At 36.2% G+C, this 19,988-nt stretch overlaps 1 protein-coding gene across 5 annotated transcripts in view; it reads right to left on the bottom strand.

The window, feature by feature from the left end:
• VAV3 (vav guanine nucleotide exchange factor 3) overlaps nt 1-19,988 on the bottom strand; it is a 397,306-nt gene that overhangs the window by 173,128 nt on the left and 204,190 nt on the right. For 3 of the 5 annotated variants that reach the window (XM_077952262.1, XM_077952264.1, XM_077952263.1), the window contains exons 10-16: nt 17,262-17,357; nt 14,799-14,891; nt 13,763-13,831; nt 11,949-12,035; nt 7,704-7,789; nt 6,031-6,163; nt 5,537-5,646 (exon numbers count right to left, since the gene is read on the bottom strand). In XM_077952262.1, coding sequence (XP_077808388.1) covers nt 5,537-5,646; nt 6,031-6,163; nt 7,704-7,789; nt 11,949-12,035; nt 13,763-13,831; nt 14,799-14,891; nt 17,262-17,357 — 674 coding nt within the window. The remainder of the gene's footprint in view (nt 1-5,536; nt 5,647-6,030; nt 6,164-7,703; nt 7,790-11,948; nt 12,036-13,762; nt 13,832-14,798; nt 14,892-17,261; nt 17,358-19,988) is intronic. The other 2 variants (XM_077952266.1, XM_001083337.5) reach the window with 1 other exon arrangement.

Raw genomic sequence — 19,988 nt, 5'->3', positions numbered from 1 at the left:
AGTTCAGGCAGGTGTTCAGATTTGATGTGCAGTGATTAGTGAGAGATTGATTACAAGTGGCGAGAGGGAGCTGTATCAAGCGCAATTCTTGTGACTCCATATGTTGATCCTTAAGTAAATGGAGGTTAAAGGAGGAGATGATTTGAATAGAAATATCAAGAGTTCAGTCCTGAAACTTAATCCATTATATACTAACAGAATATTATTATATTTAGAAATAATAATACTTAAATTCAATTGCAACAGCTCCCTCATTGTTATAAGCCCAGGGCTTCCAACAGTGTCTGGCATCAAGGCAAGCACACGATAAATATTTGCAGAATGAATAAAATTTCCTCTGGTAATTCTCTCTCTGGTATTCAAAGTATCTGAGCAATATCTTTAGATTAAAACAAATTATGTTTGATGAAATATAACTCTAGGTTTGAAATGTGAGAAACATGCTTTTTGTTTTTATCATATAAACTACAGAAACTAAACTTCAAGAAAATATTCTTGTCTAGTGGAGCCTGAGTTTGAAGATAATACTTGGAAACACTGTTCTATTTGACCTCTGATTGTTTAAATTTTTCTTTTTAATTCTGCAGCATGTGTGCTTTTTATTGTGAGTGACTTCAAATTCCTTCTGGAAGTAGATGGGGAATAAATTAGAAAGAAACACTGTGCCTCAGATTAAACGTGATTTGTGGAGCTTAACGGCTACACTCTCACTCCCTGCTCCATCCCAACAGGGAAGCTCCTCTCAGGGCTCATTCTGGGAAATGCAAAGCGCAGGCAGGGGCTGCCCTTCCGGATGACCAACAGGATAGTGCATCCTGGTCCCAGAGTCCCTCTGGAGCTCTAGAATCTCCATCTCCCATTCTCATTCTCTTCTTTCCACTACCATTAGTCCTTGTGTTTAAAAGATAAACATCCTGGGCTAATATTTCAGTAGACAATGCCTGACCTCTATGCTATTTTCTCTTAGGTAATTCATGTAGAACTGTGCCAGGCACTTATTACACAGTCAAGACATCTTAGATACTCGCAGTAGTGACGGCATATGCATCTCAAAGGGTCTTTCTTCATTCAAGGGGGTAAATGAGAATTGTTAGAATTTCAAGAACTGGGCCAAGGTCGGTCAGAAGAAATTCTAGGCAAGAGCACCTTTCATTTCCCTTCAAAAAAGCACTACAAAGGCTAATTCTGAATCTACCCGTTACTACCACATGTGATACTTATGGTATGCCTCTTATTTTACCTATCCTTTTGCTAACTTTTCTTTTAAAAAAAAAAAAACCTTTTTGGCCACTAAAAGTAATGGCAAAGCCCCAATTACTTTTGCACCAACTTAAATATAATTATACTTCTTTATTTTTTACTCAGGTTTAACTTACTCCCGGGACATTTAAGAAAACTATCTGATCGCTAGATCCTATTCACAGTGAGGAAACAAAAACAAAAAATACAAAAAACCCAGACTCCAGTTTTAGATGCCAAGATCTGAGTCCAGTTGCTTATTTTAGCATTGTTACGGATAAGGAAACTCCTGTGAACTGAGATCTTCAACTGTACTGTAAATGACACAGCATCAAACTTGTACGCATTTGCTCAAATGCTCCTGTGACTGCTAGTTTCCTGAGCTACAAAATGGGTATGACAAGGTTTATTAATTTAAATCTTACAGAAAAATTCATAAAAGCACAATGGTTATATTGGATTTGGAGAAAACATATCCATAGCTTCTTAACAAAATTTTGAACATTGCTATAGGCAGTTATATCCATATTTTCCAGCATCATTATGAAAACCAGCTTAACCCAATAAAACTATTTGCCATTCTGTTTCACAGATGACTAAATGGAATTGTGAGAGACAGTTAGTGACCAAAAAAAAAAAAAAAAAAAAAAAAAAAAGAAAACCCTTTTGGAAAAAATAAAAGTAAGCAAGGCATATTGATCAGCCTCTTAAAGATTTAAATACCTTATTTAGATTATGGCCCCCAGAACTACAGCCCTTGCACTCTATTTGGTATATTTTGTTAAGTAATTTTTCCAACAACCTCAAGAACGTATCAGTCCTGCTATCACTTATCACAAAAATTTAAAAAAAAAAGGGAAAAATATCCTCCTGCCCTATCCAAGTGGGTCACTGCTACTTTTCTCTTTGTTCAGCCTTTCCTATGGAGGTTTGCCAGGTTCTAATGTGGTTCACTGTGTATTTTAAACACTGGAAGTGGTTATGGTCAAAGAAGGTCAGAGAACATGACTGCTGAACAAGGATGGGGATGTGCTTGGGAGAGACAGAGGCTGAGATTTAGGTCACCTCTGGGGAGAATATTTGGGTTCACCAGATACTAATTGTTTATTAGTGTTCATGCTTTTCCATGGCCTTATTTAATGTTCTAAATTAAGAGCCTTAATTTAGAGGCTTAACGTAGTATTTTAAGTGCCTTAACAGTGATTTGCAATAATTTTAAATAAAAATGATCCAATCATCCTATAAACAGAATTGCCATCTTCTGTAAATAGAAATGGCAAGCATTTCAACACTCTTAAAAATATCAGCTCCCTTGATTTCCCTCCGCCCTCTCACCAATGCCTCCCTTTTCTTTTCAGAATTCCTTAAAGCAATAGTCCAGAGTGCTCTAAGGGAACTCAAGGGACTCGTGTTGATGCTAAAGACACTGGGAAGAAGCCATCCTGTGGAGATACACGAGGCTTGCTGTTCATCATGCATTGTCACTGATGCGCAGGAGTTATTTTCTTTTATTCTCCGTGACTTATCAAAAAGGATTTAATAATGAATACAGATTTAATACAGATTTAATACATGGATAAAATAATGGATAAGCAGCAAAATTTGAACCATAGGCAAAATCAAACTTCAAGATTTACCTACATTATTCTATTTTTATGAGCATCAGACAGGCAAAATCTGTCTTATAAAGCTGGAAGCAGACATTATCAGGACTTTCCTACATGATGAACTTCAAAAAAGAAGGAAATAAAACAATGGAATATTCTGATGCCTGCTCAGATTTTATTTTACCATATATAATATAACCCTTATTTATAGAAGCCCTCAACTTCAACTCTGAGCAATTCTCCAAAAAGATACTTCTACCCTCTCACTACCTGCATGGACATTCAACAGATCTCTAAAATAACAAAAACTACTTCTACTGGTGTGTTATTATATTGCTGAGGTGCTTGGAAAATAATCAAAGATTAAGAATCCCAGGTTCTGTGCATGTGCTTCAGCCATCCTTATTGTGGTGGAACAATTTAAATCCATACGTACTATATGTATAAACCTGTAAGGCGGTGGCTCCTGGTTGCCTACAACTACCTATTCCTCCCTTCTTCCATAGTAAAAGAACCTTAATTTTTAGCCAGGAAGAATCCTACCCAGAATAAAGGTTTTATTTGCCAGCCTCCCTTGGCAGGTGTGGCCACATGACTACACTTTGGTCAGTATTATGTAACAGAAGCGGGTGGTATTTCTACAAGGAATCCATAAAAGTGGGATTACTTTCTGCTACCTAGAACATAGATTTTATACCTAGAGCTCTAGCAGCTATCTTAGACTACAAGGTGACCACGCTTAAGGAGAGAAGCCAAATGCTGACAAGAAATTTATCTTGTCAAATTTCTCTCTCTCTCTCTCCTTTTTTTTTTCAAGACAGACTCTTAGTCTGTTACCCAGGCTGGAGTACAGTGGCACAATCTCAGCTCACTGCAACCTCTGCCTCCTGGGTTCAAACGATTCTCCTGCCTCAGCCTCGCAAGTAGCTGGGACGACAGGCATGCGCCACCACACCTGGCTAATTTTTGTACTTTTAGTAGAGATGGGGTTTCACCACGTTGGCCAGGCTGACCTCGAACTCCTGACCTCAGGGGAATCGCCCAAGTCAGCCTCCCAAAGTGCTGGGATTACAGGCATGAACCACCACGCCTGGCCATCAAGTCTCTCATATCTAGAAATTAACTGTTTGTTTTATGGCAACTGAACAAAATAGTGACTGATATATCTATCATACAGTCCAAGGAACCTGTCTGCTCTGGGACATGAAATTCAAGTTTTCTCCTCTGCAGACATTCCTTCACTCACCTGAAGATTATAAAGGCAAACAAAACCCATCAAAAAAATGATAGCCTAGCATATAAGAGTAAAGGCTCGAGATCAGCTCTGTCTTTGCATATTACCACTAACCCCAGCATCCTACCACTCCAATTCAAATTATTCAACTCCAAGTGACTTCCTAAAAAGAAAAATTAGTATATTGGAAGATGTTATGTAGTTTTATAAGTATTCATAAGTATGCTAGAATCCCAAATGCAATCATTATTAATAATAATAGCAATAACAATAGATATCACCTATTGTACAGTATCACATGGCTGCTATCGTACTATTTGGCTAGCACTCTGCTGATACATATTACCTAGAATTTGAAGTAAATATCATCCCTATTTTACAGATGAGGAAACTGAGGCTGTGAGAAGTTTAAATAACTTAGCTTTCATCATGCAGCCAGTTCATGGCAAGGATAATAGATGAACGCAGAACTGACTATAAGCTTAAACATTTTGGCTATAGAATCCTGTATCTCAAAATGTTAGATAAAATAACCTTGAGAATCTTTATTTTCCTAATTTCAGAACCACAATAAAACATCCTATTCCTACCTCTAGTTTACATTAACATGAGCATTTCTTAAAGAAAAAAACTGATAGAATTTGTCAACAAATGGTAAATAATCTTAGAACCCAAATGAAACAAATTCCAAATGTAGTTTTCCTTAATTTCACATTTTGCTAACAGTTTTATTTCAGGGCATCCTATATATTTCCACGAAAAGGGTCATTGTGCACCTTTCAATCCTTAAACATCAAAACTAAAAAGAAACACCTATAATGGCATGTTCTTGGTTATTACATCTCTGTATGCCATTCCTTTTGAAACAGAATTGATTTATTTTCCACCTCTTTGTTGAGCTTCCTCCTCAATAGAACTAAAAACCACTTAAAGAAATTAAGCCCATAAAGCATTCCTTAAATACATGAAGCATTTTAGCCAAGATTCAAATGATAAGTGAGTGAAAACAGAGCATAATTCAATCTTTCTATTAAAAATAAGATATATACATTTACATGTCTGTTTGTGTAAGTACACATGCAGGTATTTCTATTTAAAGGTATATAATTTTTAAAATATAGTTATTACATAAAAAGTTTATCATTAGAATAATTAATATTTTCTTGGGCTGCTGACAGCTAAAGAACTAAAACAGGCCTATAAGAAAGTCAAACAGAAGATTAGAGCTCCCTCTTTCTTCTTTTTGAAGGAATTCAACAAAACTCCTCTCCTAGGAGACCAAAGTTATCAAGCAGCCAGCAGCCTAGTAGCACTCCTGATCACAGCAAAACATTTCCCCTGCCTCTGTACACATGACACATGCTACAAGCATTAGAGCACACTTATTGGTTGTTCATTATTCATAAGTGATTTAAGTAGTAAAAATAAAAGCACTTTTAAAAATAGAAATACTCACAAAGCCATTTCAAACTGTTCTAGCCATTTCTTCTTTAAATCTTTTGTTTTGCAATAAAATTCTAACCCATTTTGTCCTTGGGTATGGATGAGGTAGAAGCCATAAGACCACTGTTAAAATTAATATTCTTCAGATTAATAGGTGTCATTAACAACATTATGTTTCTAAATTCACAAGAATACCACCATAACTATCCAAAAACCCCTCACAATATTATCAATGTACAAACTGCACAATCAAGCTGATTGTAGTCAACTTCATATCTATAACAATTTCTATGCCAAATGCCTTTTACTATCTGGATCATTAGGGCATTAGAAATGATCAGATCTGGCATTTTCCAGTTATTTCTCACAAAGGTATGTACCTAATCAATCTCTAGAAACAAAAACATCTGGATTGATAAGCCACATCTCACATTAATGTATTATCATACTTTTCCTTAATATTCAAGATTATAAGTAAATTACAGTTATTAGTTTCCAAAAAGTCACCTTTTTATTTTCTTTATCGGTTGTAGGATTATTGGCTATCTTGTACTGCTGAAGATCTATTATTTCCTTCATTTCATAGTTATCACCTTTTCTCTTACATACGATCACTGCCAAATCAAATAAGAAGATATGCCTGTGAAAGAGAGACTGATTAATTGATTGATTTTAAATGGTTTAGAAGGATGTGTATTAATTTTTTTTGGTAAGATAAAATTAAAGCAACCAATGTCTTTTTCTTTGCATTAAAGACAACAGGTAGTATCACACATTGAAAACAATGGGGGATTTGTGGTTATAAGAACTGTGTGTATCTTGGAACTTCCCTTTACTTTGTAAATGGCCTCAGTGTGCCTTTGTGCCTTGGTTCCCTCATTTTTAAAATGGGCAAAATTCATAATAAGAGTAAAACGCACACTGCAGAGTTGTTGAAATGGCCAAATGAGATAAGCCATAAAGTTTGCTCATGAGCAATTGCCTTCTTTTTTAATTTAAAAGCTAAAAACGTATAGAATAATATTAATGACATCAGTAGCAGCTTCTACTGAAGTTACTAGGGATCAGCCAGAATGCCTTGAGAAGTGTTGTTCATCCCTTTTACAAACATGACTCAATTTAAATCCCCAAGACCACATGCTGGGTAGGTACTGTTTACCATCTTCATTTTACTGAGGAGGAAACTGAGGCTTAGAGAAGTTAATTTGCTCAAGGTCACACGGCTAGTGACGCATGTAACGGGATTCACAAACAGGTCTAATTTTGGAAACTGTGCTTTTACCCTCTATGTTGTTCCTCATGATTTAACTGACCACCTAAAAACACAAACTGAATGGTATATGAGCCAAGTGTAAACTGAAGAAGTTACGGTGAAATTTCCATGTTAATACTTTTTTCTTATTAAGAACAACATAACTTGGGGGAGAAAATAAACCTTATAACTGCAACACCCAGTACCAATACTTGTGTATTTTTATAAACTCTCAGAGATTAACACACTTTTTTTATACACAATGATAATGACACATTCACAGGGCTGTAACACTTGCATCACTTTTAACGTCTATTAAACCAGAGAGGTTTAAAGGACCTGTGGAGCCAGGGTTATCGAGGTGGAAGCAAGAGCTGATGCTGCCCCCTGCTGGCTCTTGCTTCTCCAAAGATTCCAGAAAATGATCACTGTCAACCACAAAAACCTGTTTGACAATCACATATATACATAATTAAGGACTCTGGGCCAAGCTTACTAATTTTCGAGAACTACATCTGCAAATTTCCCTCAAGAAAATATTACTACATGATTCTCACTTGGTCTTCTTTCTTAGGGCATTCTTCTATTATTTTCAGTTATTTAAAAATATATTCCAAAAATTCAATGATGTTTTTACGGTAGTTACCTGTTCTTACTTTATCGCTCTTCTCATTTTAATGTATCCCAGCTGATCATCTATACTTGTTACTTCCTTCTTAATAACTTAGACAAATTAATAGATACCAGAACCCAGGTGGGAATGCCTAAGATAAACTAAATTTTAAAAATTTAGAAATCATGGGTTGTTCTCTCTCCCTGTACTTCTTCCTTTTTTCCCCTACTTCACACTGGAAGAACTGTCTGTAAGGTTTTCTCCGTTTTCTGACACTAATTACTTATTTTCAAAATAGAATTCTCCGTTTCTTACCTTTCTTGTTTTGTATGCTTGTCTAGAGTGGTTATTCGAATTTCACCATCTCCCTGAGGTCGTCCAAAAAGCAAAACTGGTTGGTTCTAAAATATAAAATGTACATGTCAGAGTTTTTCATAATCACATTAAAATAGAAACAAATGTCAGTAGAGATACTTACTCAAGACAACTACCTTATTACATTAAAATTTTATCATTTTTTACACTTTTAAAGCATATTTACTCTAAAAAGCTCAGACCTACATGATAAAGAAGTCTGTCCTCTGTAATGCCAGGGGGTATGTCAAGGACATCAGTTGATTTTAATTATTATATAGTCATAAAGGGGAAATTAGCTATGAAAAGAAAGACTCAACTGGAAGGGTCCAAATTACAAGACAGTTGGGCAACTAATATTTATTGAGCATCTTCTGTGTGCCAACCACCATAACAGGTGTACAGCAAAATGATACAGACACTGCCCTCGTGAAGCACACTGCCCAGTGGAGGGACAAATATTCACAGAAGCAAGAAATTATAAATGCACCACGGCCATGAAGGAGTACAGAAAGGGGTTGGGGGGTGGGGGTGGGTGCTAATTTGGTCTATAAAGTCCAGACTGGCTTTCTTGAGCTAGGACCTCAAGGATGAAAAGCTCTGACTTAATGATTTAAAATAATGAGCTATTTTCCCAGAGGCTGATAACAAAATTACTTTTAAGTGCTTATGAGCACTTCCTGTACATGCTAGGGGAAAAAAGAACTGACTGAAAATCACTAACATCCAGAAATTCCATTTTAATAAAGGGCAGAGATGTGTGATTAACACTATAAATATAAAAATAAATGTTTCTAATCAAAATCCCAGTGATGTTTTCTGCACAAATAGAAAAACTCCATTCTAAAATTCTTATGGAATCTCAAGGGATTCTGAACAGTCAAAACAATCTTGAAAAGGAACAAAGCTGGAGGTCTCATACTTACTGACTTCTTTCCAAAACTTATTGCAAAGCCACAATAATCAAAATCATGTGGTACTGGCATACAAACAGACATACAGACCAACAGAATAGTACAGAACCCAGAAATAAGCCCTCACATATATGGTCAAATGAAAAGACCACTAAATGGGGAAAGAATAGACTTCTCAACAAATGGTGCTGTGAAACTGGATATCTACATGTAAAAGAATAAAAGTAGACCCTTCATTACCTACACCATAAATAAAAAATAACTAAAAATGTTTCAAATACCCAAACATAACAGTTAAAACTATAAAACTTTTAGAAGAAAACAGGGGAAAACCTTATGACAATGGATTCAGCAATGATTTCTTTGAGATTGATAAATGGGACTTTGTCAAAATTAAAAATTTTTGTGCATCATAGACAATATCAACGGAGTGAAAAGCCAACAGACACAAGAAAATATTTGCAAACCATGTGTCTTATAAGGGACTGATATCCAGGATACAAAAAAAGAGCTTCTACAACACAATGACAAAAAACAACTTGATTCAAAAATGGGCACTTGAATAGGCATTTTTCCAAAGAGGATATACAAATGGCCAAGAAACACACAAAGACAATATTCAACATCATTAATCATTAAGAAAATGCAAATCAAACCCACGATGAGATACTACTTTAAAACCATTAAGATGGCTGTTATCCAAACAAACCGAACAGTAAGTGTTGGTGAGGATGTGGAAAAACTGAAACCTTTGTGCATTGGTAGTAGGAATGTTAAGTGGTGCAGCTGCTGTGGAAAATAGTATAGCGATTCTTCAAGAAATTAACATAATGACCATACAACCCAGAAATTCTCCTTCTGAGTACATAACTAAAAGTGAAAGCAGGCACTTGAATAGATATTGGTACACCTGTGACAATAATAATATAATAGTATTATTCACAATAGCTGAATGAAGGAAGCAACCCAAATGTTCATCAATGAAAAAAGTGAGGTATTTATATAAAATTAGATATTATTCAGCCTTAAACAAATGGAAATCAAAAAAATAAAATTTTGACACATGGCTACAACAAGGATGAACTTTGAAGACATTATGCTAAGTAAAATAAGCCAGTCATGAAATGGCAAATATTGTATTATTTCACTTGTATAAGGTGCCCAGAGTAGTTAAGCTTATAGAGACAGAAAGTAGATTGGTAGTTTCCAGGGGCCAGGGAAAGAGAAGAACGGGAAGTTCATGTTTAATGAGTACAGAGTTTCAGTTTTGCAAGATGAAGTTTCAGAGATGGTCACACAACATCATGAATGCACTTAATGCTACAGAACTATAAATTTTCAAAATAATTAGAATGGCATATATATACATACACACGCACACACACACACACACACACATATATATATATATACACTTTTTTTTTTTTTTTTGAGATGGAGTGGGAGTCTCGCTCTGTTGCCCAGGCTGGAGTGCAGCGGTACAATCTCAGTTCACTACAACTTCTGCCTCCCAGGTTCAAGCAATTCTCCTGTCTCAGCCGCCCCAGTAGCTGGGACTATAGGCACGCGCCACCATGTCTGGCTAATTTTTGTAGTTTTAGTAGACATGGGGTTTCACCATGTTGGTCAGGCTGGTTTTCAACTTCTGACCTCAGGTGATCCACACGTCTCGGCCTCCCAAGGTGCTGGGATTACATGTGTGAGCCACCACACCCAGCCAATGTTATATATATTTTACCACAATTTTTAAAGGCTACACAGCTGTCCAAGAAATATGCTATGGAATTCTAAAGAGGAAAAATAATAGATTAGGAAAAGGGATTTATTTTAGATGCACCTTGAATAAATTTGATAGGGAATAATAGGAAAAAACATACTAGGCTCTAAGATTACAATCGAAGGCAGAACTGTAGAAATGTATGTCAAATTGGAGATCTTATAATACAACAAAATATCCACAATGTAAAGCGCAGGGACAGTTATCAGCTGGAGGAGTTCAGGAAAATAGCTTAAGTCCAGATCACTGAGGACCTTAAATATCATGCCAAGGAATACTGACTGAATCTTGAAGACAATAACAAAAAAAATCTTGATAAATTTGAGAAAGAAAGTAAATTGAGAAATCCACATTTTGGAACTGCAACTATGTGAAGAGATGATGAGAGGCTACTGTGACTGGAAAAGCGGCAGATGACGGTGTCCTGAAATGGGTCTGTGGCTGCATGTGTGAAAAGAAAGAGAGGTTCACAATGTTTCAGAGAAAACAGCGATGAAATTGCTCTACCAAAAATGTATCCTAAAGTCACTCATCTCTATTTGCACTGCCCGCAGATTAATCCAAGGCTGCATCCTCTCTTGAAACCACTTCAACAGCTTGCTGGCTGGGCTGCCTGCTTACAGGGTCTTTTTGAAATGTCAATCAGTCTGTTGTAATACTCCCTGATAGAAACCTTTTAATAGCTTCCCACTGCAGTCACAGTAAAATCCCAATTCAGCATCTTGGCCTACAAGGCTGTGTTACGCAATTGCCCTGCCCATCCCTCATGGCTCAGAGCCCACCATCCTTCCCTTCACTCTCCATTTCCCACCACTCTTACCTTTCAGCTTCTTGAATACACCTGTTTTTTTCCCAACTCTGAGCATTTCACCTGCTACGACTTCTGCCTGGGTCACTTCCCCCTAGATCTTCGTGTGGCTGGCTGCTTCTTATCTTCTAGGTCTCAGTTCAAATGACTTAAAAGGACTTTTTCCAACCAACTTATCTAAACTAGGACTCCCCTTATAATCTTCAGTTATAGCAGCCAGTTCACAGCACTAATCTCAATATGGCATTTTTAACTCTTTTTTTTTATTTTAAACTGTCTCCTCAATCTTGAGACCATCTTGTTCACAGTTACAGTCCCAGACCCAAGCAAAGTGTCTGGGTCATAATAGTCACACAGCAAATATATATAAAATGAATAAATGAATAGGAATCAGCCGTGAGTATGTATGGGGATGAGGGAAAGAAAAGAAAAAAAAAAAAGTGGACTCCTATGTTTAGATTCAGACTGCTGGGAGAAGAGGCAGAGTGTGACTAAGGTAAGAGGGGCAAGCCATCACACAGTCCCTAGACACGAACAGGTCGCAGGTGCCCTCAGACACCCACATGAACACTACCAAACAAAGGGATTGGCAACAACATCCAACAGTAGAAACTTGAAGGTAAAAACTATGTTTTCTTCAACAACAAATCCTAGAATGTCGTTGATGTGGGGGTGAGGGGAAGCGAGATGGAAAGATAATTACATACCAAATTCTCTATAGATAGCTGAAACTGTTTAATTTCACGAAGGGTCTCATTATCTCTTTTCACTTCATTCACATATTGTGCCAAGTCCTAGACAATAAAGAAAGGGGTAGAAAAAGAAGGCACACTAAGATTAGAGATGCAAACTGCTTTGAAAGAAAACACATCATTAATTCCATTAGTGGTAAAAGTAACCACTGTAACTTTTCAAAGACAATAAAATGAATGCCCAGTCAATCAAAGCTGCATCACAGAGGCAATTTTAAAATGTCTGAAGTACAGCTGGGAAGACTGAAGAGCTGTCATTTGCCACACCACTGAGAAGAGTCAGGATGTTGTTGCCTTAAAAGACAAAACAAAATATACCGCAATAGAGCAACAAAAAGGAAACTAGGTCGGAAGAATAGAAATTCCAAGCACGTTAATTACTGACCTTGAGAGCATGATATTTTTACACAGGTTAGAAGAAGGGCAATCATGAACGATTAGCAGGGAGAAAAGTAACCAAAAGTTAGAAAATGAATCTAGCAAGACTGTTTTATTTTTGCAACCAGCTAAAGTCTTCTTAGTTCCTGAGAGCATTCAGTCAAGGAAACCAGTTCAATTTTAAAGAGTTAACCCGAATATGGATTCAGGAGAAGTAAAGGAGAGGTAAGGAACTAAATGGCACAACATGCTGGAACTAAATTTAATTCATGAATTAAAGTGAACAAAAAATGCTGGCCGTGTCTCTCCATGTGCCTTCACCTATTTTAAAATGTCTTTTCTCATATTTGAGGAAACATTAGCTAATCTTTCCATACTGTAACTAGCTATTTTTGTTACATGCGCTCCAGATTTTCCTGTTTTCTGAGCTCTTTTTCTTTTTTCTCTACCCTCTTAAATTCATCTGCAACAGTAGGGACAGAACTCTGCAAAAAGCAGTTCCTAACTTTGTTCTAAATGGAAGTCTGATTTTTCATAGGATAGATTCATAAATGACTTCTTTAAAAACTGGAACTTGGTTTGACTTTTTAATAGTAATAATAAATAATTGTGTGGTGTTTCCTGTTAGTGACAGACAATCAGCTAAACAGCAAAGCTAACACGAATTGGTACAAGGACACAGCTAAGTAATTAATGCACTGCTCTGAGCAGGGTCACCTTGCCATTTTGTTTTTAAGAACAAATATTTCCCTACGCTTTAAGTTATTGGCAAATATCTCATTTCAAAGTCATTTTTATTCAACATAATGTGGAAACTGAGGTTTTATATATTCCCCAGTATGTTCAAAATGTCTGTCTTTATCTATTCATAGTTCTTAATTTTCATATTCACCTGAAAACCGAACAAACTGAAATTCACTTGTATTAAGTCATAGCATCCACAAGGATAAACCTAGCAGATATCCTCATATGAAGAAAATAGTCACATGGGGTTCTGAAGCCACCAGCTGGCCTACGACTTACACAAGCCAACGTTTTCTATTAGTCACCATGAAAAGAATGGGAAAAATACCATGATATTAAATAATTCCTCATGGTTATGAAAGTTGTTATACTTGTATCTAAGTGATTTTAATATACTTCTTGTTTTATGTGTTGTCTAACAATTAAATCCATGCAAGGATACCTATTCCAGTAAAACAAACAAACAAACAAAATATCCAGCTGTCCCCACTAAAAACAAATGTGTATTATACATTAGGATATCATAATATTATTCATATATATTATTTTATACATATATGTTACCATATATATATTAGCAATTTGAATTCCATAGTCTTTAGACAAGAATAAAAAATATAAACAAGTTACTGATGAATCTGCCCTACCTTCATGGCATCAAGAGCCAGTTTCAGATTTGCCTTCTCAGTCGCATCAGTGGTATGTTTGACCAGTTCCTATTTGGAAGATATGGTTTAGTACTACTTTCTCAAATTAAAACAAAGACATACTAAAGAAAACATTTTTACAAATAAACCATTATTATTGGTTTTCTCTCTATAATGTGATAAATCTAATGTGTCTGGGCTCCATTTCCATCAAAAATTTCAAACTGTAAGACCAACTAGACACCAAAAAATCATGAGACATTTTCTTTTCAAAGATGAATCTGAATTCTATCCACCACCATTACACTGACATTGATCCCTACTGTTATGAAAGATTCCATAATGATTAAAATCATACTTTTTACTCATTATTATTCTTGGCTTCTCTATAGCTTTTGATTCTTTTGACTGCATCCCTCCTTTCATTTCAGGGACATCGAGATGTTCTATTTGTTGCTGTTATTGCTGTTACAATTGCTTGTCTGTCCATCCTAAATTTCTGCCTACTCCTCAGTCTTTCATAGTTTCTTCTTTATTTGCTTCTTAGAAAGTTATTGTTCCTTAAGTTTTCACCCTAGTCCTCTTTATTTTACCTTATTTTACATACTCTACAAATTCTATCACAACCACTGTCATAATGTCAACTATCACCTCATGGGCCAATCACTGTCAAATGTACGTGCTCAACCCAAAATTCACACAGTCCCGGACTCATCCGTCCAACTAAATGGTTCTACCTCAGTATTTCAAAGGCTCCTCAAATCCAACATTCCCCAAACTTAATCCATCTTCACCCAGAATCCTATTCTTAGATCCTGTTTCTGTTTTATTGAATGATGGCACTTCCATCAATGTAATCACTTAAGCCAAAACCTAAAAGGTCCCAGACTTCTCCCTGTTCTCTCTCCCTCACTATGTCCTATTGATGCTAACTTTGATCCTGCCCCCTTGGAACCATCCTCACTACCACTAATTAGGTTCAGATCCTTGCTGTTTTTCAAACAGATAATTATTTGCCAAGCATGGTGGCTCACACCTGTAATCCCAGCACATTTCCAGCCTGAGATGGGAGGATCACTTGAGTCCAGGAATTTGAGACCAGCCTGGGCAACATGACAAGACCCCATCTCTACAAAAAAAAAAAATTAAAAATTAGCTGGGCAAGGTGGCATGAGCCTGTAGTCTCAGCTACTCGGGAGGCTAAGGCGGGAAGACAGCTTGAGCCTAACTGCAGTGAGCCATGACTACACCACTGCACTCCAGCCTGGGCAACAGAGAAAGACCCTGTCTCTTAAAACAAACAAACAAACAACAAAACCAGGTGATCATAATGAGCTTCTGATTGGCCTTCCGACTTGCAGTCTCTCCTCACTACAATCCAGTCACTCTATTGTCATCAGGGATAGGTTTCCATAATATGAATCAGATCCTGTCTCTACCCTACTCAGACTTCTGTGATGCCCCACGAAAGCTTCAGGTTGTCACCCATACCTCCTAGATGCCGCATGATCTGAATTCTGCAAACTTCTCTCAATTTCTCTTTCCACTTCCACCCAAACAACTTATATTCTATTCATACTAAATTAATTGCAATTTTAAAATATGTTCTAATATCTAATCCCATTAGAAATATTATTTTTTCTGCTTACAAATTTCTTCCCTTCTGATTTACTTATTGACCCCTTACTCTTCCTTTAAAGCCCAACTCAAGAGTTACTCCTCTGGGGTGTCTTCTATGGCAGAGGCCTCTACTCAGGTTCCCAGCTTCCTTATACATTATTATTTAGGCCTTTATCTGTGCCGGTTCTGTACCTTATATGTTCCTACCACATTGTGTTATACTTGGCAGTTTACACTTCATTTTTCCTTTCTAAATGATGAGCTTTGTCTGTCATATATCATGAGTGCCTAATACTATGTTTGGCACAGAGAAGCCACACAAAAATCTTTAATGAATCCAATACTAGCAGTGTTTCTGCTATAAACAGGACCTAAAGACGAGTCTATTAAGTATAATAAATCCATCGAAATTATATTCTTTTATTCCTTAAAAGTTACTTTTACTTCATTAAATAAAAATTGCTATTAAAGTTCCCAATCACCCACTATAAAATATTCTACCCTTATGAATCTGTGATTTCAAATCATCAAGCATTTCAAGTGATTTCCCCACTAAAGTACAGTAGTAAGTAAAAAAGTCCAAATTGATAACCACATTTGTTCAACAAATTTCTAGACAACAAATAAATTTTACTCCATAGAATTTTGAGAGGGAAGAACATTTCTAGAATTTTTATCTATGTGTAGAATCCAAAATAAAACTTTTCCTATTTTAAAAAGTCATCATGGAACTAAGCATACTCTTAAAATTGTAAATATAAAACCACCCAAGGGAAATTAGGGGGAAAAGTTTACTGAATTTCAAAAAAGTATGGTTGTATTTTATACTTTTATAAGTCTGTGTAAAACCCTGTAAGGACCAAAATAGGTATTTTCTAAAAGCTGTACCTTCTAAAATCTTCAATCGATACTTGACTACACCAAAGTTACAAAATAAATTATTATCTTATTTTGGACACATTTTTAGTTCCAGGATGCCTTGGAAACTGATTGCCTGAGTCGTCCTTATTATTTTTTCATAAAATCCGATTTGATTAAGTTGCCTTGAGTTTAGGTCTCATAAATGTTTTAATGCATTTTTAAGGAATAATCAGGGTTTGAATTTTTCTGATTTCTCAGTAGAACAAAAATAGAGATGACTAATAATTTTGCAGCTACAGTTCAAGAAATTTAATATACAAGATATACAAAGCACAGGCAACACAAAATTGTATTTCACATACAGGTAGTAGATCTTTTTAAAATGACATTTCACAAGCATCAGCAGAGTTGACAGACTAATACAGTAAGACATTTCTTTGGAGCAGAACTAATGAGTCTCCTGGTATAGCTATCAAATTAAATTTATAAGACTCTCCACCCTCATTAGAAGACTAACCGTGGAAACCATAGCTTTGTGGGTTATAACAAGAATCACTTCAAAATAAATGTAGTCTTATTATAATTTAGTATAGTAGAAAGCAATATGGAATGTGGCACAATTCTCTTTAGCTGTTATAAGGCAAAAGGTCTAATATGATTAATCTGCCAAAATTCAAGTGCACTGCAATATTGAGATGCTCATAAATGAATACTGATAACTATAGAAGACTTAGTTGAAAAAATATTTTTATTTGTTTTGACTTGTTTTTAATTATTTTCTAGCCAGTCCTGTTTTAAAGACACAAAATATGATTTATGGCAGCTACTGAATCATCTTTGTTAAAAGGAAGAAAAAATGTCCAGCTGTTCTGTTATTTCCCACTTAACTATAATAATAATTCAAAATGTTAAGGGTATTGGGCCCAACACATGGAATATCTGCAATGTAGTTGATGCTTCGTTAATATCTTGTTGAGTGAATAAATGGGCAATAAACAAACTGTTTTAAGTTACATACCTGGAGGAGAAGGTGGTACTTTAAAACACGTTGCATAGGAACCACAAGCAAGTCTCGAAGAGTAAATTTCCCATTATTTGCTCTTTTGGAACATTCCTAATGAAATGTTTTTAAAAACACTTTGTTAGAGAGTCATAAACATTAAAAGATGCAAAGGCCATAAGCAGAACAGTTATTCTACAGTAAATGAGTGTGTCTGTTTCCTTAACAATCCTTCTCTGTAAATAACAGAAAGTATCTTCAATTTAAAACAAAATCTTGTAGTATTTTAACTCCAAATATGAATCAAATAGAACTATTTTGTGTACGAAAATTATTTTCTCAGCCGGGCGCGGTGGCTCATGCCTGTAATCCCAGCACTTTAGGAGGCCAAGGTGGGCGGATCACAAGGTCAGGAGATCGAGACCATCCTGGCTAATATGGTGAAACCTCATCTCTACTGAAAATGCAAAAACAAAATTAGCCGGTCATGGTGACGGGTGCCTGCAGTCCCAGCTACTCAGGAGGCTGAGGCGGGAGAAAGGCGTGAACCCGGGAGGGAGAGCTTGCAGTGAACCAAGATGGCACCACTGCACTCCAGCCTGGGTAACGAAGTGAGACTCCGTCACAAAAAAAAAGAAAAAGAAAAAAGAAAATCATTTTCTCTAGTGCAAAATCATGGCCTCCCAGTGTCTTCTTCAGTTTATCTTTATTGCTGTACCTCCCACCAATTTCCCCCAGTGGACTTACAGAACAGGCATCAAGAACACACCCCTACTCATCAAAACTGTCATTAGTCTTCCCACTCTCATGCCTTGGTTTATTCAGTTCCCTCAACTATGATGTGCTTTGTCCAGCCTCCAGCAAAACGCATCTTCCTGTTTAAGAACTATAATCCTAGGCCTTTCATAACAATTACAATCAAAATCGTGTGTACTCTCTGTCGTGTGGGTCTTTTAATTATTATCATATGTAATATCTACCCCAACATAATTTGTGCTGTATGCCCCTAAGAATGTAGTATTTGCTTAATAAGTATTTTACTGAACTGAATGAAATGGAATATTTGACTTTAAAACTTTGCTCAAGTATAAACCTACTACGAAACTCCAAGATTTAGAAGACTCAGATTGTATTTATTTTAATTTCACCCTCTTCTTTGCTAAAGGTTTATTTTAAAATAGTATTGACTGGTTTGCTCTTTTGATAATAACTATGACTTTGAAAAAATTACTTTGACATGTCAAAGAATTCACTTAAAACCAAGATTTGGCAACTGTTGGCTGTGTGACTTTAGACAAGTCACTTTTCTGATTTTACCGTTTCCCACATAACTGGTGTTCTTCAAAAAAAACAAAGGGCCATACAAATATTATTATTAGTGAGCAACTTCATAAGTCCAAAATCCTCACACAATTGTACTCTGTGTTCTCTCTTTCTCTAAGATGAGAGGGACATCTGTGTCCCTGATGTCCTCTCTTTCCCTAAGATGAGCACTGACTGCAAAAACTACGTATTTAGAGTCCCAGAATATGGTCACTGGGCAAAACTTTGACAACAACTCTGAAAGAAGGAAGAACAACATTCAAACAAGACTGAGAATATAATGGAGATGCGATTGACAATTTGCTGACTCCTATCTGGAAGCACAATTTTATATCTTTATTTTAAGAAAAACTGCTTTAATGTTGCCCTATTAGGAAGTATGTGTATGAGTTGTAAAATTTAATTTTATCATCAATTGTACAAGGACCTTTCCAGTTCAGAGATGGAGCTGTGCTTTAAAAAATACACTTTTGCTCATACGTTTGTTTCTTCTTTGCCCACACTTAGTTTTTCTGGCACGTGGAATGATATATTATCAGGAGCTCCAAAACAAACACCATTAACTCTAATGATCAGTGACTAATCAGGCAAAATGAACTGGGGACACATCCTGACATGTTAGCTGTGTCATCAATTACTGCAGTTCATTAGAAGGATAACTATTTCAACCGGTTTCTTACTTCTACAGATCACAGAGAGCTCTGGATCATGGATCTCAAACAGGAAGTTAAATTGTTAATATTACTGTAATGAGTGGATCTTATCTCCTCAACTGCATTTTAAGGCCCTTGGAATTAAGGTGTAGCTTATATTTCTTATGTTATGCCATCCCAACACAGTGTTAGGAACAGAAATATACATTTAGAATTCACTGTATTATGGAAATTAGTGTCAAAATGTTGAAGGAAAAAAATGAGTTCCTTTACATTCTAAGTTACAGGCTCAGGAAGTAAAGAAACCAACATTGCTGGCATTAGCTACACCTGGGAGATAGAGACTGAAGTGTAAAATGCTTATTCGTGTTGAAAGTAAATAATGGCTAGAAAGAATCCTTCCAAAACATCCAGTCACTTGCTTAGCCTCAATTCAATTGTAAAGGAAAATAAAATGGGGTAGGATGAGCCAGGCTTACAGGGCAAGATAAAGAGATTCATCGCCCTTCACCCCATGTTACCTTGGTTCCAAAGTAGAGAAGAAAAAGACAAAAAAATCAACAAGAACAAAAATAACCACAAAACAGAAGACACAAAGAAGACAGAGAGACACCAAGAATAAGGCAGTTTTCCTTCTATCATGCTGGGGCTTGTGGTGGGCAGCTCCAACTGAGCATTTGTTGAAGTGTTAACATTAAGTATCCGACTTAATACTTCCAAATCAGGACTATGGTTAGAAGTGGGAGCTTTTAAGCTGAGGAAAGGACAG

The sequence above is a fragment of the Macaca mulatta genome, chromosome 1, assembly GCF_049350105.2.
Source record: "Macaca mulatta isolate MMU2019108-1 chromosome 1, T2T-MMU8v2.0, whole genome shotgun sequence".
Taxonomy (NCBI): Eukaryota; Metazoa; Chordata; class Mammalia; order Primates; family Cercopithecidae; genus Macaca; species Macaca mulatta.
Note: the sequence above shows the minus strand (reverse complement) of the source record. Positions and strands in the feature narration are given on the sequence as shown.